Genomic DNA, 19188 nt, shown 5'->3' with positions numbered 1-19188 from the left:
TCCCGTCCCCAGTTCCTTCACACCACCATTCACTGCTGTTACACATGGCTCGGGGTGATACGCCCTGCTGTGTAGCCGCCTGATGCAGCAAATCGCAGATTGAACGTGCATATCCTTTCCTACGTCACCGGGTAAGAAGAGCCTTGACATGTCGCTGTCGCAGTCGCTGTCTGGGCAGCTTACATGTACGCCGCGGACGCTGTTTCCCTGGCCAGCTCCTCACCGATGAGAGCATGTGCTGGCTTTTGCACGTTTCAAGAGAGATGCAATAGGGAAGATTCGCGACAAGCAATCAGCCATCGCACTCTGCGCTCGAATCGATGAAGAAAGAACTTTAGACCCTTGTAGGGTCGGTCGTACCCAACCGCCTATTTGGGATGCGGAGAAGCTACAGCTATACAGCCCAGAGCTCCTCATCCCACTTGTCGGCCACTTTCACTTTCTGGCTCACGACTAAGTCCTTCATCTCTATTCCCTCACGCAGACGCCCTCGAATCTACCGAAACGACGGGGTAAACGTAAACACTAACGGCATGACGTACACCAGGAAGCAGGTCGTGACCTGCCTCAGCGTGCTAGTAAGTCCCACATCGCGATACCAGCCTTGCACGTGCATCGATTAACAATGTCCAGTATCTCGTAATTGCGACGGCACTCGCAGGGTAATAAACACCATGTTAACCGACGATGCTAGGCCCGCGCTAACAGTTCTCCACTAGCTACGCTGCCTCCCGCGCGAACGCTCGTTCTGTGCCCATCTCCGACACGTTGACCGGCTTCACTACGGCTCTACCCATCGTCTCAGGCCTCCTGCTGGAATGCGGCTATGACTTTACGCGTCGACAGGAACGTCGCCAGCACTTGAGTCGTGGCGAGATTCAGCGCCCGCCGCTTGTCATCATCGCAAACACGCTCATCTTCATCTACTCCACCGTCGTGATTACCCTTGCGGGCACGCATGCTGCGCCGCCTTCTGGCCTAGATTGCGGGTTGCATGAGCGTTGGCAGACGCTGTTTAAGAAGAAGGATGCGAGTGCCATCCGCCAGATCCAGGATGCCTTCGAGTGCTGCGGCTTTGTGAATTCGCGGGACATGGCATGGCCGTTTCCAGACAAGACACACAAAGCAGACGCATGCGAAGTTACATATCATGGCAGAATGAACGGATGCCTGAGAGCCTGGAAGGCTGAAGAACAGGTCATCGCCGGCATGCTCATGGTCGTTGTGGGCATGGTCTTCATCTGGCAGGTTAGTCGTGGTGTCTGCAGCGCTGCGGGAAGCCGATACTGACATCTTCTCCTAGTTCGCCATCATCGCCATCCCTACGCAGAAAGAGTCGTGGCTGCATCGCATTGCACCCGAACGCATCTCCCGCATGATCGCTGACGAGCGACACGGCGACGCTGAACCGAGACGTGCCATCGACTTCATTCCCGGTTACAGCAGCAACCGCTATTCCGACCGCATCGAGGAGGAGACTGAAGAGGCCACCGAAGACGGCCGGGATAACGTACGTGCGATCGAAGAGGGCAATCGTCGCCTTGACGGCGCCTTACCGGGACACGTTGGCAGCGATCTGCAGCCTAGTGTTGAGAACGAGTGGGCGAGGAATTAGGGACTTGCGTCTACACAGGAGATGGTGGGATGCGCCCGCGGTCGAGATACTAGAGGAATGACTTTGCGAATAAGTCATTTGCGTACGCTTCTGAATGACTTGTGGTTTCGCGCATCTCCACAAAGCTCGTCTCGTAACGGCGCAGACTCCAATGGCTATATTGCAAACCGGCACTACGGAGGACTGATCCTTTCCGGGCTGCTGAATGAGTACAGCATAGGCTGAACAGTGTGCATGATGGCTTCCCAGCACAGTTAGCAGTGAGGCTACACGGCATAGGAAGTCTGAGATCGTATCCACTCGCTTCTTGTGTCTTCTATGCTTCATTGACAAAGGAAACACATATCCCTGAGCAAGCAAGACAACGCAATGTTCCAAATAACACAACCACTGGTGAGATTGTCTCGTGCATTGTTAGCCTCCAGTATATATGCTCGTCCACGTCAACCCACAATGCATTCTATCATTAGTTTCGCTATATACTCAACACTCAATACAGCACTGTTCTCTCACGGTATAACAGGCACTATAGACTCACGAACTGGGACTACCGACTACAAGAACGTTAACGCTCTCTGCCTAGCTGACCTCTATCTCATCACAGTCATTACTAGTACACTTATCATTCAGATCTCCCGACAAACCACCATCTGTATTAATACTGTAGCAATGGCCGACACATCCTCATCGTATACTTCCAACTTTTCAATCGCCAGACGCATCCCAACGACGACGTTTGACTCAATTCTCCCGAGCGATAAAATGTCAACTTGGCATGAGGAGGATGCGAAAGCAAAGTCAAAGCGTTCTTCGGCAGAGCTGGCAGCTAAAGCCAAGACTACCGTTCGTAGCACTCTGAAGTCGGCCTCTCACAAGGCCGATCAAATAAAGAAAGTGGTTGACAAGGCAAAGGCGAAGCGGGATACAGATAAGCAAATTAGGAAGGCTGAAAAGGAGAACCAGCAGGCAACACGATGATATGACGGCTGCAACGTAGTAGTCTGAGAGAGCTTGAGAGAAGATGTTTACCTAGCTATCTGCGTTCTCGACACTTTGTTAGTGACAATTCAGCTATCGAAGATGGTGAATATGATAATAATCCTTCTATTCTAACTTCCGTGAAGGCTAGTACAATGATCTTGACTCATGTAATTTTCAAACAGCGGATTCAATGTCCTCCAGCATCGAAACCAGTGCTACACGTCCTTATTCATTTGCCTTAGGAAGCAATTCCAGTCTTGGGTCATCATCCAGAGATTTGATACAAACTGAACCCGGCCATTGCCCTTCTCCCCAAGACTTGATGACTGTAAAAGCATTCGACTGACCCCTAGTAGCAACAGGCTGTTCCAAACTTGCTACCAGATCCATGGTACCATTTCCAGCAGATATGCCTTCTTCCAGAAGGGGCTCTGTGTGGCCTTGGTCGGTGTTGTCCTCAGTCTGTCCAACACAAGTAGGGGCGGGGCTGGTGTATTGCTCATGGATCGATCCCTGGTCATGTTCTAGAAGATCTGAATCACAAGATTCGGATGCGACTGCAACATCTAGCACATCTCTCTCTTCGCTAGTCGTGTCTGTTGCCACAACCTGTTGCTCCAGTGGCGGATCGTTAGAGGGGTGCTTCGCGTCGCTCTCGCCGCTATCAAGCACAATCTCGGGGCACTCGAAATAATGCTCCAATGAATCCTCGTCTTTGTCTTTCCAGTCGCCCTCCTCCTCATCGGTGAAAGCTGATTCGATCAAGCCATCGTCGACTGTGGTCACCGGTATGGGAGGTTCGGACAGCTGTTTGACGTCCTCAACATCTTCATGAAGATCTTCAACAGCACCATCTCCTGGTTTCTCGCTTACTCTATACTCTTCAGTGCCTTCCTTATCTTCGATTGCCTCTCCAACCGTCCCCCCCTTTCGGTTGGTCTGCTCCTTAGCGGCTTGCTTTTCTTCCTTGGCTTTCCTCCACTCAGCCCATGCCATCTCGACTTCATCCTTCGCAGTATTCGGTACTTGAGTGACTGCCGGCTGAGCATTAGACTTAGATGCAGAAGCATTCGTATGCATCCGAACAGTATCCGCAGATGAAGCAGGCTTGTCTTCGGATAAAGTAGGATCACACCCATGTTTCCAGGGCGCATTGGTCGACCCAGTACCACCGAGGTCATCAGTTACCTGATCCAAATCTCCGCTTACAGAAATTTTGGGCTCCTCATGCTCTTTCACAGCAGCTTCTAATAAAGCGGTCTCTTGACGCTCCAGCTCAGCCCTCTTTGCGGCAAAGTCTTTCTTGATCTTGCTCATCTTGTCGTCTAGTAATTGCTTGTTGCGCACCAATTTTCCGATAGCATCATGAGTTTTCATCCGTATAGTAGTGATCAGTTTGCTGCACTCTTCATCTTGTACCAGCTGCGACAGGAGCCCAGCATTGGTCATATGCTGCAAGATACCACTTGAGGAAAGGCGGATTCGATGAACCGCGTCATTCCTGAGCTGGGTAATCGCGTCCAGAAGAATGGGCAAAGGCTTTCCGACATCTTTGACATCCTCTATATCAAGGTCTTTTCGATACATGAAAAGAACCTTCGCCCATCGCTGAAGTTCAACTGCTTCTGCGCAATCCCACTTCTCAGTCTGCAGGAGATCTTTCAGCCTCTTCTGCGCGAAGACGAAACAAGCTTTTTCCAGGGCGTATTGGATCTTAACGAGAAGTCGGTGCTGATCCCAGAGTGGAAGGCTCACGCAATCGAGCGATTGAGTCTGGCAGTCTGCGTCAACTGAATACGTTAATTGGTACGCCTTGAAGCTCGTTCAGTCAACATACTAGTCTCATCTCTTTCTTTCTTTGTCCTCGTCCAGAGCTTGTCTCCAATACCCAGAAGCTCTTCAGGACTATATACCCCTCCGCGTTGTGGAGGAGATGCACTGCTTGTTGCGATCGTCGTGTCAGTGGTACTTGGCTGATCAAGCTGGCTTGGGAGGGTCTCGATGAGTTCGGGAAAGCGTGCTATTGCTCTCGTCCTTAGAACAAAGACCTGGTCATCTAGTAGGACTTTGGCCACCTGGGTGATGTTTTCAATGCCATATGTCTGTATTAAAGGCTTGACGTTGACATTCTCCTTAGACTTCTCGACCCTCTTGCGAAGCTTCTTCAATGTGCTAGGCAGCATTTCGTTTCCTTTGAAGACATCTTTAAGAGCTAGGTATACCTGCTTCTCGGTGAGCGGAGGGCAGACCATAGTTCTATGAGTACGTGAGCTTGTGGTTGAAGGCAAATAAGAATTGCTAGTTATCGAATCACTATCCCAGCCTTGAGATGTAGCTACATATAAAGGCGAGGAGGCGCCCCAAAAGCTGCGCCTCAGTTCTGCCTAGGTGCAGGTGGGCTTGCACATGAACAGCGAGCTGAGGTATAACCCCGCACATGAGTACAATGTTTAGCGAATGGCCGACTTGAAACGATGCCATCCATGTGGATTAGTATGCAGGCATCCGGCGTGGCTTTGCAACATGAGAAGCCAGGCACACACTTCCGAGATCGAAAATGGACTATTGCGCAAATTGGCTTGGAAGGGTAATTAGTAATGGCGATTCAGCCAAGCATGCTTTATCGCACCTCAGGCTATGTCCGGCCTGGTATGTTGCATCGCATTGATCTGTCGCAATCATGCTCCAATGGTGTTAGGAGAAAGGCAGGTGCGGGTGCGGGCCGGCGGCAAGAGCCCTGCTGATCCCTGAAGTTCGCTGCTCCTGCCCCCAAATTTTGGCGCCATCACCAAAAGCGAAAACACATCGGTCAGAGGCTTCGTCGGCAGCTACTCTCCAAGTCCTGAGAAGCAATAAATAGATTTTCTGTAACTCCAGTAAAACACAGCTATTCGCCATTGTATCGAGAACTGAAACATAGAAAACATACTCGTGACCTTGCAGCCTACCCAGGTGTTTATTCTGCTACCAACACACATCCCCTCAGCCCGATTCTTTGCGCTGTCCTTTCTCCTACAACATCCCTCTGTATTTATCTCACCATAGTTGCAACCATGATAGTCTCCGTACGTGTTGCCAATCTCTGCATTACCGTCTAGCTTTCGAAGATCGGAAATCATCCCCACGAGGAAGATGTCGTTCCACTTTTTGGCCTTGGACAAGTCTGTACCAACTTGCGTAAAACCATCAATGCTTATTTACCAGACCAAGGAACGTTGTTGGATACACCGGGTGGGTTGACCAGACAGCAATGACATGCCTCATACATCCAAACCTTATCGGCGATTGTCTGAGCTAAAACCTTGTGAAAAGTGTGATCAGGTGGCAGGACTTGCATAGCTATCTGCTGAGCTTTTTCGAGTAGTGGTTCCGCAGATTGTGGCATATTACGATCGAAATGCCATTTCGCATGTAGCGTGACGTTGGACAGTGCTTCGAAGGAAAAGAATCCCATCTTATCTGAGCTCTCGATCTGTTGTTGACGCCAATTCAGCAACATTTCAGCTTTCTCGAATTTGCCAAGCCGTGACAATGAGAGTATGGCTCCTTGCATCAGCCCTATGTAGTTCTCGCGGTTTGGTCCAGTGGGTCGAAGCGCGACGAAAGCGGGCTCGATCCTTTTCGTAATTAAGGCGTCCAGCTTGGAGACTTCACCTGTAGTCTCATAGTACGCTCGCAACTGTTCCAATGAGCATAGGTAGTGAGGCGTTTCACTGAAAGTCGCCTCGAAATCGTTGATAGCCTGCAAAAGGGTGTTCTCGATACGCTGTCGTGGGGCAGCTGCAACGCCAAACGGGACTGTTCCCAGGCTCCAGACTTCGTCATTGTAGAGGTGGGCGAGCCGATGCCTGAGACCAGCGGTCTGATTTTGATAAGCGTCACCTAAGGCTTCGGCTTGTTGGATCAGATCGCATAGCTCGCTCACAGCACTCTCGAAATCGTATAGCTCCTGATATACATCGACGATATTAGAAGTGAACTCGGTGGTGAGATTGAAGATATCCTCTTGGCTCATGTCAGGCGCTGCGCGTATGCCAGCTTTCGCATCCATAAATGTTTTCAGTGCTTGCCCACGCTTTCCTTCTGCGAGTTGCACCAAGCCCAGTCGACCAAAGCTGACCCAAGTCTTCTTGTGATCTTTACCAAGCAGCTCCTGATGCTGGGTGTGGGACTTGCGAAGTAGCTCGGTAGCTCCACCATAGTCTTTGTTCTCGATAGCGGCGTCAACAAAGCTGTCCAAAACGCCGATGGTGATCATGTTTACAGCGCCGATTAGAGCTTCGAGCCCCTCCAGAGCGTCGATGAAGGCGAGTTTAGCAACGGTATAGTTCCCCTGCTTGACGAGAGCTTCAGCGTAATGGGAACTCGCGAGGAAGCTATCGAGGTCCTGGCCATTATAGAACTCGGTCCTTACTGACGTATTGCTGCAGCTGGTTTGGTCCGTCGGGAGCGTAAACTCCATTTGCGGAGACTCCAAAGTTTGATCCACCGGGAGTGTAAAGTCCATATGTGGAGAGTTCGAAGTTTGGTTCACCGGGAGTGTAAACGCCATAGTCGGAGAGTTCGAAGTCTGGTTCACCGGGAGTGTAAACGCCAAAGTCGGAGACTTCAAAGTTTGATAAGTCAGATTTGAAGGCGAAGCTGTTTTGATATGTCAGTCAAGGAACCATCGTAGACAAACGCCGTATACAGCAGGTTTACGTACTTGGGATTGGCGACAAGGCACCTTTGGCGTATTCCTGCTCATATCGTTTGATCTTGTCCTTCGGTACCGGTTGTTTACGGTATCTGAAGGTTGTCTTCTTTCCTTCTCTGGCCTGGCGAAAGTGTGTCTTCTTCCCTATGAATTTGGCGACCGACTTTGGGATCGACTTGCAAAGACCCCATCTAGCCAGCGCCTTTTTCCATTGTTGTTCGCTGATCCGGTTAGTCAGTGAGAGTTAACAACAGATAAGAAAGACGAAAGGTTTCTCACCTGGCGACGAAACCGCGCTCCTTGAGTATGGCTCGACGGAGTTGTGTCAGCTGCATACGAGAGTGGTTTGCTCTGATGAAACGTTCATGTTTATCCCATTCCGATCGTTCGATACGCTTTGGTGTTGAAGGCTCAATGCTGGGCTTAGGCCGGAACGCCGAAGCCTGTCCAATCGGAGGCGAGCGTGACGGGGTAACGCTATCCATCGCATGCGTATCGACATCAGCATGCGAGCCCTCAATCGACGCCATGATCAGAGGGATTCAATTAAGAAGGGCGTTTTTGAAATCGAGTTAGAAACAAGATTGGAATTCCGATCGGTGTGTAGGCTCTTTTGCGTGCAACTGATCTTGCAATCTTGAGGTGAATGGAAAGATGAGACGTCGAAAGCTGAAGAGAAGAGAAGCGATGATTAAATACTGGGCACCTAGTCATGGCTATGCAAGAACCTTTGCGAACCATTGCGAACCTTTGCGGACCTTTTCGTTCGGAGGGCACGTATGAAGGTCCTTCGCTTCCCGTTACAGTTTAGCGCTTGCCTGCCTAGGTAGACATGCTCGGTACACCGACCTTGGAACCTTAGTCTTTCGCCCTACGCGGGTCGTGTAACAACAGCATGGCTCCTAACGCATATCCCCGAAACAGCTTTTTGTAGGGCTGAGATTACTCGAGGGGCCACATGCGACGCTCTTCTCAAAATCTCCTATAGATAGCGCTGGAAACCACGGCTAAACCTGTGCTTCTAGGTATCAAGTTCCGGAGGTTTACGACTCCTTGATTGTCGTTGCGTATGCAGACAGAGAAGCAGGACAGTAGGAGGTTGAGTCTGCCGTTGTTTCAGTCATGGCTCCCCTATGTTCGTGAGGAGTCAGATTGTGGCGCTATTTGCTTTTCGCTTAGCCCTTGCCTAGATACTTTGAAGCGGCAGATGAATTCAAGATTGGCTATGAGTTGCTGTCGCATCACTAGCGCGTAAGCGCTGTCATGTAGAGCTAACGCAGCCATCAGGGGCGCATCCCCAGCCACATGACCACGTCAGAGTAGAATCTTTGAGAACTTTTGCTGACTTACGTCATGCGAGTTCCCCGAGAACATAGTCGTAGGCGTACCTGGATTAATCGCTAATCCAAGTCAAATTTCCCATTATACAAATGAAAACGCTGCAATGCTCTCGAATTACGGAGAGCCTTTTCATTTTCATATGATTGCAGGTCGTGGATGGGGAAGCTTAAGGTATCTACGATCTAAAGTCCGAGCTGCAAGCACATGGAGTAAGGGAAGAACTTTTTGAGAACGTTTGATAGATCTGCAATAGCAATGGTGCCCTTGCTATCGCACATGGATGTTGCAAAGCCTCATAGTTCCTGGAAGTTCACAAAAGTTCGCAAAGGTCTACCCTAGCGAGTGGAAAGTAGTTTGCGAGTTTTTAACATATATAGCACCTAATATTTGGTCCAGGCTGAAGACCGCAGAAATTCGAAATCCTGCGATGTCAACATGACGACCAAGATGTCGAAGAACGATAACGAGCTCCACCGAATATCCGAAACTGGACAAGCCTACCATCAATTTACGCCAGCGACCTACCAAGACTCTGCTGGGCTACTGGATCACGAACAACGCCATTTTGAAGTAGGAATGTCTCGTTGGACTATCGGCGGTTACTTCAATGACAATGAATACATCATGAATCCCAGTCATGACTGCGAGCTTGGAAACGAAAGCGATAATATCGTGATCAGTCCTTGGTCTACTCAACCTGTCATCCCACACTTTTCTTTGACTAGCCCAAGCGGAATGACGTCCCTTTTTGACGCTGGGACAACTTACGCTCCTACCTTTGGCGCCCTAACTCCGAGTTTAATCACTGAAGCGGACTACTCGACTCACGCACATATACACAGCCACGAAGACGCCCACATCGTTGATCCACCATTCGGGGAAGATGTTTCCGTTTCCGCCAAATTCAAGCACATTGTGCATCGCGGCAGAGTTCATTGCGCTTGGACAGGATGTGAAAAGACCTTCGGAAGGTTGCAAGATCTTGTCCGTCACCACAACTCAGTTCACGAACTTACAACGCCTTTCTGGTGCCCGGTATCAAGCTGCAGCCGTAGCGAGAGCTTTCCTCATCACCGGCGCCCGTTTCCGAGGAAAGATAAGCTCGACTCGCATCTGAAGAAAGTGCATCGCTTTGACTTCAGCCATTCTGAGATGTCAGTGGTTCAGGCTGATCAGGCTGTGGGAGGTAATGAAAGTGCTGATGCAGAGTGGGCAACTGACAGCAGTGGCGTCAATCCTTTCATTCAACCTTACAGTGTGGGTGCGCTTCCGAACCTACATGACTATGCTTCGATCGATAGTTTCGACGACTTCCTCGTTCCTGCTGCCGGCCACGAAGTTCCCAACCTTGGTAGTGTGAGTACCGCTAAATGGTTCGATGGCATCAATAGCGTTAGCAGCTTCGATATGTTTTCCAACTCTGATCAGACCAGCGTTGCGGACGTTTGTACTTCGACTGGACGACCTGATGTTATGTGCGACCCACAAAACATCTTCGGTGAAGACATGCTCTTTGCTGGTAATGGTTATGTAGGCTAAGCATATCTTTCGTATTCTTGTTATTGTATTGATCAGCAGTTATATAGCGACTTTCACTCTACGTACAAACATATACCATGCATCAGAGTTTTAACATGTGAAATTGCAAGTTTTTGACTTGAGATGTATGTGCGCTAAGTGACGATAAGTGTTCTAAAGCAAGCCGCCATCGACTACATGGCATATATTGATTTGAGATGACAAGGTGTATAGTTGTTTGCGCGTTGTGATTACATAGCATCGTACCATCAAACAGCAGAGCTCAGCGCCTGCATAGCCACCCAGTTGATGTCATCGACTCCTACGCCGCAACGAACGTCGGGCTATCCCAGCCATAGACCTTCTTCAAGCGCCGGGAGTAGATCAGAAGGAGTCGTCCCTCAATGCTCGCTTGATGCGGCCGATGAAGTATCAAATCCCTTTGTACTGATACCTTCTTCGGAGGGACAAATGTGTATATAGAACCAATCTTGGGATCGATTGAGAAACCAACATCAATCATAGCGGCTACGAAGGCTTCCCATCGCACTGGGCTACGAGCTGCGGACGACCTTGAGAACAGCGATGAAAAGACCTCAGCAGTTGAGGCCTTGACTTTAAAGGTGTCTTTCGGCTGAACTGGCTGGTCGTCCTTGGTACTTTGCGGCGTAATTTCGTAAATCGAAGATTGCGCTGGCCGTGTCTTTTCCTTTTGTTTGCGCTGTTGTATAACTGATGCCAAAGCCTCCGGAACTGTCGGCACGGTATACTCAGCTTGAGGCTTACTAGCTTTTGCCTTTTGTTGTTCATACTGTTGCTCGATGCTGGACACACAGCTCTCGACTAGATCCTGGTAGAGAAAACCAAGCTTCGTGCCTGTCTTCTCTGTGATATACCGGTTGAGCGTGGAGAGGGCGCCTTCAGCCATGCCTGGCTCTAGCAAGTTGTCGATTGGGATAGCATAGTCGCCAAGGTCTACGCCGTCCTTCAGTTGCCTTAGCTCCCTATCCAACGAAGCATAACCTGGCACGAAAGGCTGACTCTTCTTATGATTGGGTGCGGGTAGTTGCGCGACTGACGAGAGAGACTGGATGAAGGTGACGATGATGGCCAAATCCCTTAGAGAGTCATACTCTCGTTCCGAAAAGTTGTCTTGTTCCAGTGGGTGAGCGCGATGGAGGTCCTCCAGTTTTTGGAGCCATTGTGCAGCATTCGACCAGTTTGTCTCATCCTGGCAGAGTCGAAGCATGTAATGCAACTGCGGATTCTCTAACGTTAGAGGCTCAGGGCTTCGCTTTAGTGAGAGACGCGCGACATCACTATTCGACATCCGCTTGAACCACTTGCTGCCACCCATGCCGACGGCTACGCTCCGTTTGAAACCAGTCTGAGCGCGCAGATACTCCAGATGACAAGTATTTGAAAGCTCTTTGATGACAATGGCTTTGAACTGTTTGTCCGACGAGTCCTTAAACAGGTCCAAGAGACGGCCAATGTAATCCCATGTGGCAGCCGCCTTGACAGCGCCATGAACCGCCTCGAATACAGAGCCGCTGATATACTTGTCGGTATGTGCAGGCAGTATGCGCCCTTTCTCATCGGCAACAAGTTCTGGTCTACTGAAAAAGCAAAAGTTGACTTCATGAGCTAGGACGGTGGGCTCAGTAGAGATCAGGTTGACAAGGTCCTCGCGGGACGATACTTGGTCCTGCACTATGTTCGAGAGATCTGAAAGCTCTAGTTTCTTTGAGGATTCGTGTACCGATAGCTTCGCGAGGGCTGCAGTCGCTTCGTCAGTTGGCTTCTTCGGTCGCTTCGCCTGGGTTCTCGTGGTGGATGCAGTATCGAGGATGTCTTCGATGGCGATGTTCAGGAGCTGCAACAGATTCATCTGTCGCATAAGGATAAGTTCGCCGGTAGCTTGAGGGACTATCATCTGGGCTTGTATAGCTGGCTTCATATTTGCGAGAACTTCTTCCCGCTTCTCCGCGACGATCTTGACCGATTCGCCGTATCCATCTTCTGTCAAGAAGAGTGTATAACAATTCTTGTATTGAGAGGCGTTGATAAGTTTTAGATTCTTCCTCTGCATCATATCAACTATGTGCGCATGATCTCCTGGTCGTCCGTTGAAGCCAGTCGTGTATTGGGTTTGTAGCGGTGAAGTTGCTCTGTGCCTGAGCATGTCGAGGAAGAATTCTGATGATGTTGAAGTGATGTCGCGCAAGTTCCATTCTGGGATGAATTTGTAGACATTTTCTAGGCTTGTATCTTCAGCATGCTTCAGCACAGCGCCATCGCGAGAGCCTGCCTGCATGATCTTCTTGCGTTGTTCTTGGCCGAGCGAACGCCACATCTCTTCAATTCGCGGGCCATGTTGCCGGTACTTGTTGGCAAGATCACTATGTAATTCCTTGAGTGTTTCGTCCATCTTGGTTCGTGGATGAGCGTTGGTGGTGGGAGAATTGATTTGTCGGAGCTCCAATTATGTTTGGTGTTGATGCAGGAGCAACGCTAGCGAAATTCCAAACTTTACCACATGTGGATTAGAGTTGGGCGTCTAGGTCCCCTGGGGCTGCGGCTCCCGAATCTCGTCACTTTCACTCTCTGTCAAGTGTGTAGCCATCTGAACAGAATTCAAACACCACGCGAGCTTGATATTAAACCGTTTAGCGACTGGATGTTGCGCGGTTGTGTCGGTTCGGACACTGATGGATCGATGGAGCTTATACTTTCTTCTTATGAACGGCTCTCCAATCTTTCCCAATCGGCCGATACAGGCGTTTACGCAGTCAGAGAAAGCATGAATGTATGGCTCAATGTATTGACCTTGCTCCTTCCAAATCTTCGACTGATAAGTATCTGCACAACGCGTTTGACAGATCTTGTGAACATGAACGTTAGACAATGCTTCATCTGCCCTGCGTCGTGTTCATCATCACTCGGATATAGGTCTCTTGTCAACGTCTCAGTCACTCGATCCAGCATCGACTTGAAGGTTCGGCTGGCTCTGTTCCCCAGATATATGAGAGCAGGTGTGTCGCTACTAGGTGGTCGCATGCTCTTCGTCAGCCATAATGATCTGGCTCCATTCTAACCGGACTCACCGCCTCAACCTCTATCTCCCAACGTGACCCAATTGCGAGGCCAGCAGACCATAGTTTTAGTTCCGGCCAGCATGCACACATACACGATAGATAAAGTCAGAATAGTAGAAAGAGGAAAAAGTCAACCAGAAAACTCTCCGCACCGACGCAGCCGTTGACGAGAATGCTTCCTAGCCCACTTACATGCATGTTTGCACTGGCCATGGCCGTCCGAGCCACCCCTACTTGTCCATACACAAACCCTTATCGACGAGATGTAACTATGGATACCCAAAATGGAGACCGTCAACTATCTACGGAAGCAATCATAAGTGTTATTGGCGTGGTCGTTGCTCTATTAGGTATTGCATCCTCGCTAGCGTGGTCGAAGCGGGGGAAGTCGCTCAGTGGATCCCGCCGCACCCTAGAAGGTATACACATGTCGAGATTCCACCACTTCGAGATCGCTAAACTAATTCGTTTCGCCAGAATTGATACCCTCCAACTATTCAACGCATAGAGGTGCTTTCACACCATTGTACCCGATCGGTACCCGGACGCGCACAGCTGGCAACGGCGGACAGAACTTGTCGCACGAATACCATTATCATGTACACTATGAGCGGCTGACGGTGCAGCGCTCGATGTGATGGTTGAGCATCAAAGAGCGCCCATGGAGTTGCATTTTTGGGTCCGATTTGCTTGGCGTTGAGCGGCGTCGCACTTTCCAGGAATTCATATATTGTATCATCATTACATATATGACTATGCCATCAGAACATGAACCTGGGTCTCCTTGCTGTGAGATATCTGGTCCCCGCAAGAAGCGGAGGCTGTGTCGGCTGGTAGCCTGGCGGCGCACATCCTCTTGCTTTTTGTTTGACCAATTCCGCTCAGACTGAGGCTCCGGTGCTGATTGGTAGGCTCAAGTCCCTTCCTGCTACCACGAGAGAAGGCGCACATTTGCTTACACCTTGGTCATGGTTTGAGGCAACTAGCAAGTCTACAGACTGGCATTATTCAGGCCTCGAATGCTACGCCACAAATAGCGATACTCGTTACCATTATGTTGATTTTTGGTTCCTTCTACGCGCATCAACTATTCGGTCCCTTGAGCGCACTGCTTGTAGATTGAAGCTGGTCGAGTCTCGATCGAAGCGGTCTATGCCCGAAGACACCACCATATTACTAAATTGTCCTGAGCTAGACAGGTGGCGTAGTGTGCTCGAATGCAGGCATACGCGCGGCTCATGTTCTGCTGACAGTGCAGTCATCGTTCGTGATTCAGACTCGGAATTCATCGCATCTGCGCAGGAATGTTCTGTTCCGCATACTCGTGCGATCTCAATACCCCCCAGACGGCTGGGCGACTATCAGCTGATGTCGTGACAGAGTCATTGTTCGTAGTGGCAGATGATGTTGGGTGTTGTTCATAGTGGCGGCCAACGTTTGACAAGACATGTCCACTGCACCTTGCTCTGGCGGTACCGTGGGCTGCCTTACCTACTCGGTTCCTCCAAGCTTGTCTGATATTAGATATTCCGCTCTGCTGTCCTGATGAAACAGCGGAGAAAGGTGCCAAGGGTAATAGTTCGAAAGATGCGTGACCTACATTGAGGCACGCTGCTATTGGATCCGAGACGCAGCCGCCGTATGCCCCACCGAACGTCCCCACCCGCCAGGTCGAGCAGGTAATAAACAGTATCAATTGGGGAGTTGCCAGAAACATTTTTGATCCATCTTTCGGATCTATACTTCTCAATCCTGTACTGCGGTTTCTTCTCACAAACCCATTTCTCATTTCCAAACACGTCTGCCAATGTCATTCTACTTGCTTGTTCTCTCTGTTTCACTGATGACCACTGCACATGCCAGCCCGACCAGTTCACGTCTAACCATTCTGCGGCGGAATTCGAGCAACGACAAGGAACCTGTGTATGGCCATATGTCTGTGGAAGCAGTCATTGGTATCATTGGGGTGGTGGTAGCCATAATAGGCATCGCGTCATCGTTAGCGTGGTCAAAGCAGAGGAGGTGGGCGCGCGGTCGATCCCACCGGGCGCTTTCACTCTCCAACGCAGAAGGTATGCATTTGTGTCGCAGCGCGCTCAAACCTCTAAGAAGCTGACAAGGTGTTTTACTCGCAGATCTACCCCTCTCGAATCGGCCTTCGCACAGCCACCCCTTCACGTCTCCACACCCAATTCGAGCCTGGATGCGCACTCCGGGCAGCGACGAACGATTACTACAGCATCAACAGTACTACCAAGTGCAGTACGAGCGGATACTGATACACGGATGGATGCAATGATGCACATCTGGAATTTTATCTCGCCGAATGATCCATCTCATCGACAAGGCATCAAGAACAATGCATAAGGTGAAGATAATCTTGAGGGTGTGCGGCGAGGTTGAGCTCAATTTAGGGAGCAGATCCCACAGCGCACGAAATGGAACAGATGATCTTTGCGAAAAGAAGATCAACTGGAAGCCTGCATTCCTCCGCGATCCCACATTCTAGCCCCTGCGCTTTCCACCTGGGGTAGATCGCTCCCCCAAAACTCAACACCTGGTGCCAGAGCCTCAGCTGAGAACCACTCGATTACTCCAAGACAGTCTCTCAAAACGTTCTTTTTCATCACCTTTCCGGAATGTGTTCTCGGGAGCTCTTGAGTGTGTTCCAACACACTCAGCACAGTAGGCAACATATATGGCGCCAAGCTACTGGCCAGATCAGCTCTGATTCGAGCAAGTGGTGTCAAGGCGCCGGGCTTCGAAAACCCTTCTTTCTGGAACCGAACGACGGCACCACACAACTGCCTTGCTTCTCGGTGAGGAACGGCAAGGACGGAAGCTTCCGCTACGTATGGGAGTCTCAGCAAATTGCTTTCTACCTCTAAGATGGACACTCGAAGCTGTCGAAAACGGATATCTGCCGCATTTGGACTATGTCAGACTTATATGCCGGTATCTTGGTGGAACCGGAGAAGGTTTTTAGACCCTTCGGTTGAACTCACAATCACAAGAGGCCCGGCCGCAAAAGCGATATTGATCATCATGAAGCTCCGCAAGATCTCCAGTTTTGTAGAATCCTTCGTCGTCAAAAGCATCGGCAGTGAGCTTTTCGTTGCCAAAGTAACTAAGGCGTAGTCAGTAGGAATAGCCCTCATAACTGCTTGTATCTTTATCTGTTTTGAAGATCATACCCTAATAGCATCCTTGGACTCTTCACGAGGAGTTCACCATGATCACCTTCTGAAAGTTTGACTATGGTGTCAGAGACCGCACGCCCTATCAGACCCTTGTGACGATTCAGATAAGCTTCCGGATACGGCTCGATACACTGTAAAGCAGTCTTCGCGCTCTTCTTACCTCTGTATCCGATATTCCACCAATTGCACGGCCTCCCAGTTCATTTGCTCCGTAGACGATGTATATCGGTAACTTTGTGAGGTCGCTCCAAAATTGAAATTTGGACTGCTCAAGGGTCGCGCCGCCACAATAGATCATGGACAGTTCCTTAAAACAACTTGACCATGCTTCCACTGGTGGGTTCGCCAATATGTGTTCCTTCATGTCGTGAAGAAGTGCTGGTATGAATCCTACTGTGGTAATCGGGTAGTTTTTGAGCGCTTCCAAGACTTCTTGTGCACCAGCTGTTTCTCCAATATGGTAAAGCTTCTTTCCAGACATGACAGGTTCCAGTGCTTTCCTGCAACCAGTCCACCAATAAGCCCCTTTATAGCCCAAAGTTGCACTGCCGGGTTTGGCGGGCTTTCGCCCGAAATGGAAAGATGCTCTTGGCAGGACCACCCCCTTAGGAGGACCAGACGTACCAGACGTGAACAGTACCGAGCCAGCGCGCCTTGAGTCGATCTGCAATGTGCGGTCGACGCTGATTTGGGTACTTTGTTCCAAAGGCTCTGCACTGGATGATATCGGCATCGAGAAGATACGATCTGAATCATGTCCCTTGTTCATGATGTCACAGATAGCCGCTGCTTTGTTTGCAGATTCGCTACCGGCAAGGATGCAACCTGGTCTGATCCTGAGTATAAGGCTGGCTTCATCGGGACGAATTCCAGATGCTAGGACGATGTCAGCCTGGGCGTCATACTAGCTGAGCGCTGCACTCACGCAAGATGATGCTGACTCCACCGATCGCAGAAACCGCAAACCAGGCAACTATGAATTCGTAGATGCTCTGTGAAACAATGGCAATGTACACATCATGGTCGGACAGAAGACCCTCTCGATTGATGCCTGGTAATTTTTCGCGGATAACGCTGCGCGTACGTAGAATGTCGCTAAGTAGTTCGGGGTACGTCTTCTTATGGCCATCTCTCTCGTAGACAATAGGTTCCGACCTGGGGTACGTGGCACTCGCAGCTAGTAAACTCACAAAAATCGGATCGTCTGGAACCTGGGGAGCGATGACTGCTGTCATTATGTTGTATGTATGTGTGTATGCGAAAAAAGGTCGCCACGTTGAGGTGTTAATGCCAGGTTATTGCTAGAGAAAGGAGACCCACTTGGCACGGGCAGGAAGTCGAAAAGTGTGCGTAGCCTTGCAGAACTGGGTGGGAGCTTATATATGGCTGTTCCGTGCAAACAGTGATTGATCTGACTTGGGTGGGTATGGTTGGATGATTACCCCGCTCTGGTCAAGTGTGAGAAGTAGTCTTAGATAGGCAGCAATCTTGGACAACCCAACGTGCTAAGATTCGTCGATCCTCCAGAAGTAGGCGCTGGAGTCGAAAAACTCGGAAATTGTCTGGTTGCTAGTGATCACAGATAACTATCACGCATTCGTTGCAAAGTCTCTGGGTTGTCATCAACAGGAATGAGCAATGTATTGCTAGTCAACCATGACTTTATTTCATAGACATAGTCTAATGTATTTTGTCACATAGCTGCATAGGAGATCCTCAGTTTCCATGCCGTCGTAATGTCGTTACAGATTCCATGATGTTTAGCTACCAGTGCCCGTCCCTTTATGGAAGCCAGTGGTGGGCTCTGATAAACCCTGCGAAACTACTCATTCAATCTTCCTTGAAAGAGCATGGTATAAGGACTGTTGGGCCAAAGTCTTGCTTTGCCCTTGTATCGACGTTGGTTCCATACCTCAAAGATTCTGCCTCACTCTCCTCATCTGTGCCAAAACGATAAGAGCGTGTTTCACACACATCGTACCGATCTCCCTTAACGAGAAACGCAATGAATCCTCGATGAGTAATGAGCGCGACATTCTTGTATTCCTTCGGGAGGGCTTTCAAGCGTTTACGAACCTCCTCGGCGCGTATGGTGGCATCCTCTATAGTGTGTGGCGGATGGTCCCATTCTTCTGGACAATCCGAGAAGTTCAGGTGTGGGAACTTCGCAGAAATTTCGGCCCGAGAAATTCCTTTGTTGCAAATCGCTTCGTGAGCCTCGCGCAAATCAGGCCAGATTTGTACCTCGATCTTGTCTTGAGCCGAGGTGAGGGACGGGAAAACGTTCATTGCAGTCTGTATGGTACGTGTCATGGGCGAGATGACAACGAGATCTGGGACGGCTGGGATCTCAATCTGCTTAGTGTGTTCGTGCCCTGCATCCGTCAAGGGTGGGTCGCGGTGGGGGTAGCCGCGATCGACGTTATGGAGAGATTGTCCGTGACGGATTATGTGAATGCGAGGGCTCGTTGTAGATTCTGCTCAACTGTTAGCGTTTGCTAGTCATATCGCCAATTTAGCTCACCCATCATCGAATTTCCGGTCGTGATTGAGCGACCTATGCGAGAGCACGTCTGTAGTTCGCGAGTGGAATTTCAAGGTTTGTCACAGGAGGATGTTAAGAGTAGCAGAGAGTGGTGAGAACAAAGTCAGGCTGCAATGTGTCTGGAACAAACGATTGCATGACTAAGCAGTAGAACCCAGACAAGGCTGAGTTTTTGTTTGTTCGTGTTTTCGAGG

At 49.9% G+C, this 19188-nt stretch overlaps 8 protein-coding genes across 8 annotated transcripts; 3 read left to right on the top strand and 5 right to left on the bottom strand.

Moving 5' to 3' along the window:
• Positions 1–533: 533 nt before the first annotated feature.
• On the top strand, positions 534–1800 carry CC77DRAFT_1076061 (hypothetical protein; the record flags this gene model as incomplete). The annotated part of the gene is made up of 4 exons (XM_018529242.1): positions 534–578; positions 634–662; positions 720–1248; positions 1304–1800. The coding sequence occupies 4 exons, from the start codon at positions 534–536 to the stop codon at positions 1613–1615; spliced, it is 915 nt and encodes a 304-aa protein (XP_018390388.1). The 3' UTR covers positions 1616–1800.
• A 268-nt stretch (positions 1801–2068) lies between these two features.
• Positions 2069–2593, top strand: CC77DRAFT_1056789 (hypothetical protein; the record flags this gene model as incomplete). Its single annotated transcript, XM_018527938.1, has 1 exon — positions 2069–2593. The coding sequence occupies one exon, from the start codon at positions 2069–2071 to the stop codon at positions 2591–2593; it is 525 nt and encodes a 174-aa protein (XP_018390387.1).
• A 123-nt stretch (positions 2594–2716) lies between these two features.
• Positions 2717–4974, bottom strand: CC77DRAFT_1090589 (hypothetical protein). Its single transcript, XM_018529525.1, has 2 exons — positions 4434–4974; positions 2717–4386 (listed from the first exon to the last, which is right to left on the bottom strand). Exons 1-2 carry the CDS (start codon positions 4846–4848, stop codon positions 2822–2824), a joined length of 1980 nt encoding a protein of 659 aa, XP_018390386.1. The 5' UTR covers positions 4849–4974; the 3' UTR covers positions 2717–2821.
• A 442-nt stretch (positions 4975–5416) lies between these two features.
• CC77DRAFT_1046345 (hypothetical protein) lies at positions 5417–7956 on the bottom strand. Its single transcript, XM_018527437.1, has 3 exons — positions 7572–7956; positions 7302–7513; positions 5417–7237 (listed from the first exon to the last, which is right to left on the bottom strand). Exons 1-3 carry the CDS (start codon positions 7820–7822, stop codon positions 5790–5792), a joined length of 1911 nt encoding a protein of 636 aa, XP_018390385.1. The 5' UTR covers positions 7823–7956; the 3' UTR covers positions 5417–5789.
• A 632-nt stretch (positions 7957–8588) lies between these two features.
• CC77DRAFT_295680 (hypothetical protein) lies at positions 8589–10323 on the top strand. Its single transcript, XM_018531097.1, has 2 exons — positions 8589–8804; positions 9030–10323. The coding sequence occupies exons 1-2, from the start codon at positions 8790–8792 to the stop codon at positions 10170–10172; spliced, it is 1158 nt and encodes a 385-aa protein (XP_018390384.1). The 5' UTR covers positions 8589–8789; the 3' UTR covers positions 10173–10323.
• CC77DRAFT_1016006 (hypothetical protein) lies at positions 10260–12612 on the bottom strand. The gene has a single exon (XM_018524139.1). The coding sequence runs from the start codon at positions 12580–12582 to the stop codon at positions 10474–10476; it is 2109 nt and encodes a 702-aa protein (XP_018390383.1). The 5' UTR covers positions 12583–12612; the 3' UTR covers positions 10260–10473.
• Positions 12613–15717: 3105 nt separating this feature from the next.
• Positions 15718–17684, bottom strand: CC77DRAFT_1004645 (acetyl-CoA synthetase-like protein; the record flags this gene model as incomplete). Its single annotated transcript, XM_018523283.1, has 5 exons — positions 15718–16097; positions 16255–16376; positions 16444–16580; positions 16610–17325; positions 17375–17684. The coding sequence occupies 5 exons, from the start codon at positions 17682–17684 to the stop codon at positions 15718–15720; spliced, it is 1665 nt and encodes a 554-aa protein (XP_018390382.1).
• A 595-nt stretch (positions 17685–18279) lies between these two features.
• On the bottom strand, positions 18280–18977 carry CC77DRAFT_1004644 (phosphoglycerate mutase-like protein; the record flags this gene model as incomplete). The annotated part of the gene is made up of 2 exons (XM_018523282.1): positions 18280–18926; positions 18974–18977. The coding sequence occupies 2 exons, from the start codon at positions 18975–18977 to the stop codon at positions 18280–18282; spliced, it is 651 nt and encodes a 216-aa protein (XP_018390381.1).
• Positions 18978–19188: the final 211 nt, after the last annotated feature.

Source organism: Alternaria alternata, assembly GCF_001642055.1.
Source record: "Alternaria alternata strain SRC1lrK2f unplaced genomic scaffold CC77scaffold_2, whole genome shotgun sequence".
Taxonomy (NCBI): Eukaryota; Fungi; Ascomycota; class Dothideomycetes; order Pleosporales; family Pleosporaceae; genus Alternaria; species Alternaria alternata.
The sequence above is the reverse complement of the archived record's forward strand: the minus strand, read 5'-3'. Positions and strand labels throughout refer to the sequence as shown.

Excerpts from the sequence above, each read along its gene's own strand:
- CC77DRAFT_1090589 (XM_018529525.1), bottom strand. The coding sequence starts at position 4,848 with ATGGTCTGCCCTCCGCTCACCGAGAAGCAGGTATACCTAGCTCTTAAA. Across the intron at positions 4,387-4,433 it reads GAAAGAAAGAGATGAGACTA|TTGACGCAGACTGCCAGACT; the intron begins GTATGTTGACTG and ends TAACGTATTCAG.
- CC77DRAFT_1016006 (XM_018524139.1), bottom strand. The coding sequence starts at position 12,582 with ATGGACGAAACACTCAAGGAATTACATAGTGATCTTGCCAACAAGTAC.
- CC77DRAFT_1046345 (XM_018527437.1), bottom strand. The coding sequence starts at position 7,822 with ATGGCGTCGATTGAGGGCTCGCATGCTGATGTCGATACGCATGCGATG. Across the intron at positions 7,514-7,571 it reads GAGCGCGGTTTCGTCGCCAG|CGAACAACAATGGAAAAAGG; the intron begins GTGAGAAACCTT and ends TAACCGGATCAG. Across the intron at positions 7,238-7,301 it reads TGCCTTGTCGCCAATCCCAA|CTTCGCCTTCAAATCTGACT; the intron begins GTACGTAAACCT and ends ATATCAAAACAG.